The sequence below is a fragment of the Sabethes cyaneus genome, chromosome 3 (assembly GCF_943734655.1).
Source record: "Sabethes cyaneus chromosome 3, idSabCyanKW18_F2, whole genome shotgun sequence".
Lineage (NCBI taxonomy): Eukaryota > Metazoa > Arthropoda > Insecta > Diptera > Culicidae > Sabethes > Sabethes cyaneus.
Window position 1 is genome coordinate 75149312 of NC_071355.1, and position 13358 is coordinate 75162669.

The window sequence follows — 13358 nt, forward strand, 5'->3', positions numbered from 1 at the left end:
TACACGAACACTTGGGCTCGATACTGACATTAAAACAGTACTTAAATTTATCGGTATGCTTTCGAACAGATGCCACGTAGTCGGTACGCGGGGTGTGGGGTTTGAACAATGGTTGCTGTTGTTGTTGCTGCTGCAACCTGAAAGAAAACAACCTCATCCTAATGAACACCACTACAACTAGGTGGTGCAGGAGCGGGCAGGAGGAAGATAAGCACGACTCATTATGCTAAAAATAGCGCAGAGTACATTAGCTTCGTAACGACCGTTTGCTGTCTGCGAAGACATTATCTTAAAAAACCCCTACCATGCATCCCCCTGTGCTGCAGCACGGCCTGCTCTCGGACGAAATGGTCCACCTGCTCTTCCACTGTTTCTTGATGGTTCCGCATTCGGTGCGGCGGGTGGCGGTGGTGGCAATGCCAATGGGAATGCCTATCTTCTATGGTGATAGAACGAAAAGGATGAACGAAACTACTGTACCACAAGAAAGCATTTTCAGAGCAAATAAAATGTGGAAAGTTTTGCCCCAGCGCCAGCGAAAAGCTGGCTTCGTTCAGTGCCATTTCCAAGTTGTTCCTCGTTCGGTTCCAGTGTGTTTGGGAGGAAAATGTTTTGGCAGTTTACTTTGAGTTTCAACTCGATTCGATGCAACTTTGTTTTCCTTTTTCTCAGAAGAAATCAAAGTTGGTTTGATAAGAAAACAAAAATATTCATTTGATAAATTATGAAGCAAGCAGCTGTTTGATCAACTGTGGTTTGATCATTAACACATAAATGGGAGTTCAGTAGACGTTTGCCATTTAGTTTTTGGAGAAAATTTCCGATGCCTGGCCTCGAATACCCTTGATGTGGTCCGCGCGAGAGGTCCAGTTTTACAAAACATTCGCGAGATCGGATTAGGCCGGATGTGTTCCTTGTACAACAATTTTCCTTTTTTTTACCCCAGTCAATCAAAATTTAAAAAAGTGATGTATCGCGTATTTGAAGAGCTAATCAAGCTCTTCAAATTCAGAGCTAATTTGTAAAACTACTAAGCTAGATTCATTCATTTCTATCTTATTTATTCATTTATTCCTTATATTTACATTCACACTCCTGGCTTACAACCGTTGGTACACAAAGAGCGCTCTTTCTGTAGCACTCAGTGCAAATCAAGAGTCCGCCGTAAATGCAAAAGATAGAGCAAAACTTAATTTACCAATTTTGTAGATAATAATAAGCTCTATAAGCATCCCATACATAACTTTTCAAAATTTAGCTTGACTGAGATAGTACGGCTAAATAAGTTAAATCGAAGTACAAAGAGGAGAACAGTTCTGACCAGTGGTACAACGACAATGGCGTTCCTGTGGTTTCTAATGAGTGGTGGCTTCTATTGGAGCTATGGTCAATTAAGGAATCTATGGTCGGTATGGTATGGTATGGTAACACAAAAAATTTCAAGCAAAAATGGAATTTGGCTGATAAAACAAGTGAAGGAACAGTTGGTGTCAAGGATCGTGGGTCGCAGATTTGTCGACGCTTGTTTGATTAGTACTGAGAAACGTATGTTAAATTAAAGTTAAGCCTATATCAAATATCCGCTCCTTATTTTGTCTCACGTAAATTTATAAGTCTAAATTAGCTAAATTTGTCAAATAGTCGTTACAAAAAAGTCTTAAAAGTGCTGATGAGGGGTTATATTTCAGAGTGGTTTAATTGCTATAATTAGAATTTTCGAAGCCGGCTCGCGCTTACACGAAAAATCCTGTCAACTAGTGTCATAATATTCGCCTCGTGAAAACACAAGCATAGGATGCCGCCCGTGTGCTGCTACTCCGTTATTGACTAGGACCGGTGAAAATTTGAAAATGATAGCGGCTCTTGGTGGGATGGAAAGAAATGTTAGTCCAATACTTGTTGCTACTAAAGACCAGGGAATTCTCTGCATGTTCACAAGCATTTCGAGAAAAGAATTGTTGTTAGTAGAAGGACGACTTAGATAAAGTTCTGTCTTAATGGATAATGTGATCTATCCAAAGCTACACACGGTTTCGATGTGGTTTTATTAAAACGCCCGCAAAATTTCTAACCATCAACTAACTCGAATATTCGTTTATTTCAATCGAATACATGATACAGATTCCGTAAACTGCTTCGTTCATCGCGGTGAATGAGTTACTTATTCATGTTCGCACACGACACGTTGTTTTAAAATACCATCAAGACAAGACATATTGGAATACCTGACTCTTCCTTTACGAACCCAATATATATTGGTAGCAAATCAAGCATCAGTATAAAGAACAGTATCACTAAATTATGCGCGCGACGCTGTGATATCATCGGTAGTTTAATGCATCGACAACGAAAACTATCCGAGAGCGAGAGCAAATTCGAAGACCGCCCGCCCGAAACAACACGATATCTCTCATAGAACAGAATGCATAGCAACAAAAGCAAAAATTATTCACGCATACATACTTTAACTTCAGCATCCCAGCATCTTTAACTTTATACTTCAGCATCCCAAGTAATAATGTAAGTTTTATTGTACTCTTATGGTCTTCAAGACTAATTTTGGTCTTAAGGGGGCATAGTACTTTTTCGATTTAAAAAAATCGAAATTTTTTTATTGATTATTTCGAAAGATTAACATTTTGATCATATGTGTTTCAAGTCATTTCGATGAATTCCAAAAATTGGCAAAGTTACAACTATTTGTACCGCGCATGTCTGGAGCGATTACACAGCGAATAAAAACTTCAACGTCCTTTTTCTCTCAGGTTTTGAAAGTCGGTACCATAAATATCTCAAGAACGGCTGAAGCAATTCTCATGATTCTTTTTTTGTTTCAAAGCCAAAATTATCCAGTGTTTGTCCCATCCTTTTTTTGATATCACAATTTTTGTATTTTTTAGAAATGCTTAAAGTCAATTTTTTCGGCTAAAAACCTTATTTTTATGTTTGACTGTCCGTCATTTTGTTATGCGTTCGAATATTAAAAAAAGGATGGGTCGAACACGAGATATTTTAATATTCTTTCATGTCGTTTTGGAATTTTTCAATTCGGATAAGCCCACCAGCTCCAATCCATGGTACCGCAAATCATGTTTTTTTCGAATGATCATGTTCAAGGAGCCGTAGGGGAAAGGGGAAGAGGTTCACATATGCAAACAAAACTGCAAATATTAGTATAAAGTGCAATGTTTAGCAACAAGCAAACCCGAATCGATTCGCTTTTCGCGTTATCGAGAAAAAATTTTTGAAATAAGGCAAAAAATATGGTGTAAAAAATACTATGCCCCTTAACTTGTTACATGGGATAACTTAATACATAAATGAAAAATCGAATACTTATCTCAGACTCCTAATAGATCCAAATACTGATATCAGGTCAGTAGATATTTCGATATTATTGTTTTCTTCAATTCATCTTCCTGTCAATAAGAATGAAACTCAGGCAGTGTGAAATAGCGCTTCAAGCGACTACACCCACACATACACAAAGTAACGCACTTTTAATAATAGACAATATATGACGCGCCCGTCAGCGCTTTTCAGACAGTTGGGTTTACTATGGGTTTACTGTCAAATTAACGCTGACGGATGCGTTTACGCAGCATTCTGTTTGGCACTTTGGCTTTTTGACTGGATAGCTGTTGTAGAAAGACATCCTAAAATTCTATTCGAAATTTACTTGTCATTAATCAGTTGCAAATAATCAATGCATTTGAATTACATTGGCAATGTTTCTTGGCTACATGGGCATTTTCTGTGTTTTTAATTCTCACATTGATCATTACACGAGACAAAATTACTACACTTTTTTGACAGTCTTGGGTTGTTTGTTTACGAGGTGTTAAAATTCAACATTATTTCTATGTTTCTGTCTTCGCCTCTCAGATAATAACGAAATCGTTTTGTTTTTATTAAAGAAAACGCAATAATCTCCTATCTCTGACGTCATTATCACAGTAAATTTCTATGCACACTCGAATGTGTATCACCGAAAATGACAGAGTAGGTACATGTAAACAAACCAACCAGAACTGTTATTTGATTCCTAAAATTATGACGTCAATTATGCAAAGATCAACCGTTTTGATTCAAACAACATTGCTGATTTCTGTTGCTAATTAGATAATATCGTATGTTTACCTTATAAAGAACATTCCAAAACGATATAAGTAGGTTTTACGGGTGATCTGTACGCAAAGTCGGTCCTCATTTAATATTGTCTGACCCCGGATTTTTGTCCCGAAAGATTAATATTTTGCATTCTGTCAGCAGAACTGTCAGGCTGTTTCGCGGTATTTATTATTTTTGCCCTAGTGAGACCATATGTGTTTTTCCATTTTGCAACAGCAGCACACTGTGTCGCCGCCTTCGTTGGTGCAAAATATGTTAGTTAATTCCCAAGTAACAAATCTAAAGCCGCTTAGTTTTATTTGAATTTTTAAAGGATTTATTGCGGTATTAATCATTTTCTTTGATTTCATCATGGTGTTGCACAACAGCAAGATACAACAAGTCGAAAACTGCTTATAGCTTGCTATAAACCCATAATAAAACTGTTTATTGTGATTGCTTATATTACCACGATAAAACTGGTTGGCTGCGACACATTTTTTATATTAAGTGGATAATGAACCTCTGGGTTAAAACCACTATAATAAAAAAATAATTTCTTTTAACCCTACTATAAGTGAGGCGTTGCAATACAATATGGCGCTCCAGTTAAGGTTACTCTTATAGCGGTTGCTTGTCAAACCGCAAGAAAACTGCTAATTTTATGGTGCTAATAATATGAAACACCCTGTCCAAACAGATTTATTGCTACTATTATGAAGAATATTAGAGTTCAACACTGAAATCAATATTTTTGGTCTCCAAACAACAATTCATCAAAGCAAAGTGTGAGTTTCAGAAAGAAAGTTATTATTAATCGAGGTTTCCTGCCAGAATGCACCTAAAAAGATTTTGCTAGAAGCTAGGATCCACTAATCGTGAAAATTTATTTTGTTTAAACAACTGGTTTTCGAAAATTACACAATTTTGATGGCGCGTTAATTTTAGCCGCTTATCACTCCAATAAGCATGGTAAAATTTAATAAGCATATGCTGCAAAACTACGGAAACTGCAGAAAATTTATTATTTATTCTATCGGATATTCTATTATGGTCGTTGTAAATCAAATCGATCGGGTTGATCTGGCAGTAAAACTTTACCTTTCCTGCTCACGGCTTTTTACGCAGCATGCTTTATGCGTTAGGCCCCGTACAGAGTAAACGCGACAGCGACGCGTCACGACTTCGCTCTCATGTTGCTAAATGCACAGTCCTGCTTCGGGCGAAAAAGGGCTGCGCGTATAACTACAGCAAGAAATGTCGCATCGCGTCGCTTGTCGCTTGCACTCTGGCTGTACCCTTATAGTTTTGACGAACAAAGCGAAAAGCTTCATTAGCTCATGGCGGTTGCCGTCAAGCTGCGAAAAGCACAATCAGTTTATGCGTAATAAACCTACTTGAGCGTATGGCCTGACTCTACAAGAAATTGTAAAAACCTTCTGAAGAATGCGCCTGTTGGTCAAAAGGAAGTTTTATAGCGGTCATCGAAATGTTCTAGAGGATTTCATAGTTTCATTAGCAGTTTTATGAAATTGGCCATGAAAACCACTGAAGGAACGTAAAAAAGCAAAGCCTTGGGCTTAAGGGGGGACCCTACTCTGGAAGGTCAAAAAATAACGGACTTTCGTGAATTTTTCTCGCATGTTGGAATTATAGTTAAGCGTTGGGGCATTTTGGTTATAGGTTAAGCTATATTCGAACATGTATTTTCTGTTTTTTGAATGCCAAAATAGTGAATATTATGCTGGTGGCAGCTGGGCGCGTGGATGCTCTCTGGAAAATAGTTCCTTACTGGCGGTACGTACCGGGAACCAACGGAGTATCAGAAAACGGATTTCAAGGATGATTTGGAAGCTTTACATCAATAGCTAAATTGTTACGTAGCGGTTTTTCAAAATTCGAAAAATTACCAAAATGGTGGCAATTTTTCCAAAAGAAAAGTGTTTTTTCATCAAAAATCGCCAATTGCGAGCTCATAAAAAATTTAAAAATTGAGATATCAAAAAACGGCTACGGTACAATTTAGATAATTCATTTTTACATGCTGAAAAAAAATTTCCCTTGAGGTGACCCCACAGTTTCTGCCATAACCTTTTAACGAGATCAGATATCAAAAAATCCTTTTGGCGTGGCATTTCTGAAGGTATAAACCTCTCGAAAATGCCTCTCTTTTGCCCTTAATTCACACTCATACGTACGACTTAAACAATAAATGTTGTTGTTTACAATACTTCGGGCGAGAAAGGTCTGCGCGTATAACTACAGCAAGTTGCGTCGCAGGTGACTTGCACGCTGGTGGTACCCTCTGGTCTTTAAACAAAACAGTTGGATTTAAGGTATGGAAGTAAGTGTACGGTTCCTCTCTCCCCGTTAAAAAATCCATCCAAGAGTACCCTTTTAGTTACATGTGTGTGTGTGTGTTTAAAATTCTAATTAAAATTCACAAATAAACGCGATTTGCTCATTTGACATCTATCGGTGGTTTGTTTACTACCCGTTAATCGACTCTTGCAAACGCGATTTACGTAAATTCGAGTGAAATGAATGAAAAGTTTATTATTGGGCAGGGTTCCCCTTCAAACTACGGAGAACGAAAGTTTTTGTACTTTTCCGGTCTGCCGCTCACAATATTCACAATGATCATGGACAAGGACTAAGGGTAAGGGTATGAGTTAACATAGAGTTCCGGCAGACCGGAAAAGTACAAAAACTACCTTTCTCCATAGTAGGTGTAGTCCTTGAACTCAGGTAGCCCTTGAAGTCAAATTTTTAGAGAAACATTTGTTTCTCAAAATGCTACGCTGAAATAGGTGCATTCCACACGATCACAAGTGAACTTACATCCACTGAGAGGTGACATCTGTGTGCTTTGTTAGAAATCCTATATTGTCGCAGACAAGCTAAAACAACACAATCCCAAAATAGATTCCGGATATCAACAGCAGAGTTATTTTCAATCCAACATTTCTCTAGACAAAGTGACAACTTCTTTAAAGCAATCTGCTGCGCAAATGTACGGATCAAAACAGCACATTTACATGCAACTCTTCGGAGCAGAAACGAAAAAGAAAGTTCAAACGATCAGTAGAACTATTTTCGAAAGCAACCGATCTTCCGATCGACCGACCGTAGGCTGCTCGGCAGGCTGCTGAGTGAAAATCTTCTAAACGACGATAATGATTATTTTCGACTTGCCCGGCAGCAGCAGTCGTCATCTCGTGTGCCGCCATGATTTGTGGGAAAATGCCGTGCGCCCGCCTAGTCGATGTAACTTGTGCGCCGTTCGCCAGTCAAGCGCGCCGAAGTCAGGGCGAAAATCGAAGATTTATCGACTATTTTATTTTGTTTTAAATAGCATTAATAACCATCGCCCTGGCCGTTTGCTGTTTGTATGTGCGTCCTTAACAGCTTTTGTGGCACAGAAAAACAGAAAAAAAACTTTCAACCGATAGAAGCCCTCGGTACTGATGATGATTACCACGCTAAACTATCAACGAGTCGCGATGCGAGCAAGCCTCCGTTAATCCGTAGAGGTGAAGATAACGAATTAGCCGCCGGGGGGCTAACAGCGCAACGATACTTCACATACAGGACCTCGGAGTTCGTACCTGGCCCGATACCACCGCGCACCGGCCAAACCCATCGCGCGGCCTCGCACTCGTACCACCACCATCGCCGACTGTGAAGCCGTGAAAACAAAAGCAATAAGCTTAATTATCTGATTTATGTTTTCTACGTCGCAGCCGCCCGAAAGCGCACAATTGAGCCGCCGTTTTCTTCTTGCTGCTCGGCCGCAGCTGGCCTGTCGAATCAGATCGTGTTGCGGTTTTTTCAATTTTTATTCAATTACCATTCCTCCCGAATATCGCCAGCGGCCAATTTGTGCTAAATATATTCATCATCATTACATCAGCTTTACATCTTTTTAAAGAAGCGACCACCACAGCCGCCAGCCGCCGGCCGTCATCTTCATAACCGTCGTTGTCCGCTGCGGCAAATCACTCGGATTCGATCTCCTCACCGAGCGAGCGGTAATCGGTTAACTTCTGTTAATTCCATGTTTTCTTCCGCGCAATTTACATAATTTTGCTGATCGGCCAGCATCGAGAAACGGCCGCAAAGCAATGCAAGCGCAGCGAGAAAACTTTGTTACCCACCACAACTGACCGGAGACGGTAACGACCGTACCAACAACAAAGTCCTGTCATTTTTGCCCACGTCTTTGCAAAACAGGCTCGCGTGAAAAGTGTAATGAGTCTTGTTTTATTTTTATTGACATCATTACTCATCCAAGCAAGCCTGGCTGTTAGTTGGCTCAAACTTCGACAGTGGCGACGACGGCGTTATGACCTTTGCTGTCCACCATCGCGAATTTCTCACGCTATTTGCCCGCTGTTCTGTCAAAGTTCGAATCATCAGACGGAACATGGCTGCCGCTCGGTGGCCATAGTTAAGCGCTTATCAAGCTGATAAGGCTGACAGCAGTGCGCTACTGGCTGCCCTCGCGCCAGCCGCTAATCAACGTTTTTCTTCTCTTGTCTAACTATCCAACCTAAGTGTTCATCAATAATGAAGGTTGGCTTTTTGCCTGCACGAGTGGTATAAACAGAACGGCTTAGTCCGGGTTGGGTTCGAGTGGATTAACAATTACAACATAATACAGCTCGTGTAAGCACTGTTTTTACTACCGGCGAGGTGACCTGCTTACCGCGAAGTGACGCAGTGCTTAAGTGGCTCGTTGATGTGTAGTAAAAACGGAAGACAAAAAAGACCCTCGTCGGAATATGAATATTTAAATCGATGGCTAAGCAAATGAAATCGAATTACAATATCGCGCGGTCGCACTACGGCACCGAGCCACACTCGAACCTAAAGCGGTGTGTAGGACGGCCAAAAACACTTTGCATGCGTTAATCGGTTTCCAACATGGCTGAATTGCTAATGAGCCGATTATCAATTCCGACAATTGTGTCTCTCACTCACTTGGTCCCTTGGAAACCCTTGAAAGTATTTCACAACCGCTGAAAAAATACGTTGACAATCATTCTAATTTCATTTCGTTTTTCTTTCTCTCATTTCAGCTGTGCAACGAGGTCGCGTTCCGCCGTCGCAACCTCCAGGGCTCCCGTACGGTCAGTACTCGATACCAAACGGTGATGCCGTCGCCGGATTCAATGGGCACTCGTACCTTAGTTCCTACATCTCGTTACTGCTCCGAGCGGAACCATACCCCACCTCTCGGTACGGGCAGTGCATGCAGACCAACAACATTATGGGCATCGATAATATCTGCGAACTGGCAGCCCGGTTATTGTTCTCCGCCGTCGAGTGGGCCCGAAATATACCCTTCTTTCCGGATCTCCAAGTGACCGACCAAGTTGCGTTGCTACGGCTAGTGTGGTCTGAACTGTTTGTGCTGAACGCCTCCCAGTGTTCGATGCCGCTGCATGTGGCGCCCCTGCTGGCAGCTGCCGGTCTACACGCATCGCCTATGGCCGCCGATCGTGTGGTCGCGTTCATGGACCACATTCGGATATTCCAGGAACAGGTGGAAAAGCTGAAGGCGCTGCACGTAGACTCGGCCGAGTACTCCTGTCTAAAAGCAATAGTCCTATTCACAACAGGTAAAATGCTGGACTATCTCTTCGGAGATGTCCATGCTCTGCTCGCCAAAATCAGCTCCTCCATCCAAACCCTGCAGTCCGAATCCGATCTCATTCATCTGGTGCAGATGCAACTGTACCACGTTTCCTCCCAGTCATACGCTAACACCACTAACAACACAAGCTCATCCCAAAATACCTCACTTAACACAACCAATAGCAGTAGTGGGAACTCCTCACTGAACAATCTCTCGGGCTCGTCGGCGTCTGGTTCGCTGACGGTAGCCATTTCCGAAGCTACGCCATCCTCTCTGGCTTCGCCATCGGTAACGACCTCTACGACGGCCGGTGCCAATGAAACCGCAGCTACCGTCAGTTCCAGCTCGACGACCCCGATAAACAACAATGATCTCAAAACTGCCAACAACAATCTACCGGCTGGCGGGGAATCGACGAACACAGGTAACTCCTCCCTGACAACGGCCGGGGTGGGTGCTCTGTTCGGCAGCAGCGCCCAGTCCAAAACGCCACCGCTGCCGACGTCGTTGTTCAGCTTCCAAGCGACCCCGAACCGGTCCTACCACGGAACGTTGGACGATTTCGTCAATCTGAGCAGCAGTAGTCCGTACGCGTCCGTCGGGTCGTCACCGTTCGCTGCAGCGGCAGCGGCCGGCTTCGGGTCGGGCGGTATCTTTAGTCCGTACGGTAGTGGCGGTCTGCAGGGCGGCGCTTCCGCCGCGTCCAAGTATCTGAACCACAGTGCCAACTCCGAGTATAAGTTCTCTCCGTACAGTCCGTGGAATCGACGGTAGAATGGTAGCGGGCTCGGTGGTGTTATGACGGTTCGACTGCTCTCGACACTTGAAGCGTCGTAACACTGTATAGTTTAGTGTAGATTGTATAGTTGAGTTGACTCGGTGTATTTATTGATTTGTAAAAAATAGTCACGTACGTTATTATTTATTTTAGTGTATTTATTATTTATTTAACTTATTTCGTTAGCATAGTTACCAGTAGTTTAAAACGGGCGCGATGTCAAACAAAAGGGGAAATAAATCAGCGTAATTCGTTTTGATCAGCATTAAATCGCTTGTTTTTATTTAGGTTAGATAAAATAGAGCTTTATGGTATCGGTCAAGGTTTCGGTAAGCTTTACAACAAGCGATCAACAAATAACGGTTGTAACGAGAGAGATAGTAGGCCGTAGAAACTCGTATCCTCGTATCGTTCCCGTTCCGTGATGCATGTATAGGCATTAGAAATTGTTAGACCGTCGCGACAGTACTTTGCCTTGCGTAGATTAAGGGTTACCGAGTTCTCCTAAAATTTGTGAGGCATGGCTCAATCGAATTACAATCGTCCGTGTAAAGCTGCGCTTATTGTAGGTAGAAGAAAACGAGCAGGAATGTTTGCAGAAATTCCAAATAAACACCATTCTCCAATATAGGTGCTGTTCCTTTCAGGCAGACCCGATCTAAGACAAGACAGTGCACACAAGTATGCACGACAAACCTCCTCAAGAAGACGATGAAAAACAAAAAACGAGTGGAAAATAAAACAGACATGAAACATGAATTCATGTCTCGTGCGAAATTTTCATCTTCATCAGCCGTTTTCTGCCCGTATATCAAGCAGCAGTCAGCGCCAAGATCCACGGCAGCAAGCCAAGGCTTTGACTGCCGTTCGTTGAAAAATTCAGTTTTAACATTTGCTCACTGGCATTCAACTAGGAGCAAAACTAACCCACCTTTCATATCAACGTCTTGAACGTTCAGCTGATAAAAACGATCCGACGAGAAACAAAAACGTGCCACCAGAATCAGACAACCTCGACAGCAGCAAACAAACTCAATCAGACAGAATTACCAAAAGACCTCCGATTTGAACAGATTTCCACCGAAATTCGACATCGTCTATTCCGTAGACACACTGCTTTGAAGTTTCTAGCGGAAAAAATATGTCGTCAAACAATCCCATAAAACCTACAAACCTAAGAGCAACTTTAATTGAATCTGACAGTCAAATGTCCAACTTAACGCGGTTGTTTATTAACCCTTTATCGCAGTCTAGTCAGTGCAGCAACCGCGACGCCCCTCTCGCTGTCTGCCATCATTTCACCCGGCTAAACAAAAGATGACCAACTGTGCGCCTGTGGCCGTAGGCCTCTTCTACTCCACCCTTATTCGCAGTAAAATCGCAAATTTTACGACCACGCTAAAACTTACCGTATTAATAATAATTTCAACGTTTACGATTATTGTGATGATTATGTTTTATTGCGCGGTAATATTGACACGGCATACGGCTCGTAGTCGCATCCGTCGAATTCCTCCTCCTTCTCCTCGTTACCCATCTTTCCCCGTCCCCCACGCAACCACACGGTTGCATTTTCCTTTAATCCCCAGCCGAAGCTAACCTTTCGCACCTATTTTCGTAATTTTATTGGCATGCAGTTTTATTCGCGCAACATCGATATGGGCCTACACACACCCTGACTGACTGCCGGATTGTAGTGCGCAGGTTTAGAGAGCTTTGTTAACCTTTCGATGAAATGAATCAATCGCGACACCGTCACTCGCGGAAGATGGTCCCGTGTCAGGGGCTTTCCCCGAACCCAACGATTCACGTGTCAGCGAAAGGGCTAAGCTCAGCACTAAAATTCTCTACCGGTTTGAATGGTCGTCTTCAAAATAAGCCATAGCGTTAGGTTAAGTCTGTCATCTGTCTGGTAGGATGGACGCTGGCTATGGTTGGGAAAGTAGGTCACATCCATCTAAATATTAGAGATGTTCCAGGAAAGCTAAGAAGGCACATGCCCAGTTCTTCCTTCCTAAGATTGAGAAAATGCCCATATAGATTTTCGACTTGATTAAATATTATCAATTCAAGTGCTGTTTTAGTAACACTATAAAACAAATTTTGTGAACCAACTTTTTCCATTTGATCTCATTTGATGGCTCTTCATTTTCTGAATCTAGCAGTACTATGTTTATTTCAGTTAAGTCAGTGTTTGTTGATAAAATAAAAATCGAAAATCTAATGATTCGCTGTTTGACAGATATCGACAGATTGATTGATTGACACGATGTCAGTAATTCTCTCCCTCTCTCCTATGATAGACTTACTTATTTAGTTGGCCTTACATCTTATGAAGAGGCCTACGTAGTATAATTTCTCCATCTAATTCGGTCCATGGCAGCTGGTCTCCAGTTTCGCGGGCACCCAGGCCAGTGCTCGCAAGATTTCACTCCTGATCTTATCACCCAGCTCGCTATGCCCCTGTTCGTGTTGTTTCTACCGGATTCGATGCGAAAACAATTTTTGCAGGATAGTTGTCCGGCATTCCAGCAACATGTCCTGCCCAACGTAACCATCCAGCCTTAGCCACTTTCTGAATACTGGGTACGCGGTAGAGACGCGCGAGCTGGTAGTTTATTCTTCGCAACTATACACTGTTCTCTTGCACGCCGCCAAAGATGGTTCTTAGCACCCGACGTTCGAAAACTCTGAGCCCGTAGAAGACAACCGGTCTAATTGGCGTTTTGTACAAAGCGCACTTTGTACGGGGGTACAGAAGGCTCGACCGCAAGTGTTTGTGGAGTCCGTAGGAGGCCCGATTTCCGCTGATAATACACATTTTAATCT

At 42.2% G+C, this 13358-nt stretch overlaps 1 protein-coding gene across 1 annotated transcript in view; it reads left to right on the forward strand.

Annotated features, from left to right (window-relative positions):
- The window catches only part of LOC128739205 (nuclear receptor subfamily 2 group F member 1-B), a 175740-nt gene that overhangs the window by 79331 nt on the left and 83051 nt on the right, over nt 1-13358 (forward strand). Inside the window, exon 3 of the mRNA XM_053834640.1 lies at nt 9192-9734. Within this exon, the coding sequence (XP_053690615.1) occupies nt 9192-9734 (543 nt within the window). The remainder of the gene's footprint in view (nt 1-9191; nt 9735-13358) is intronic.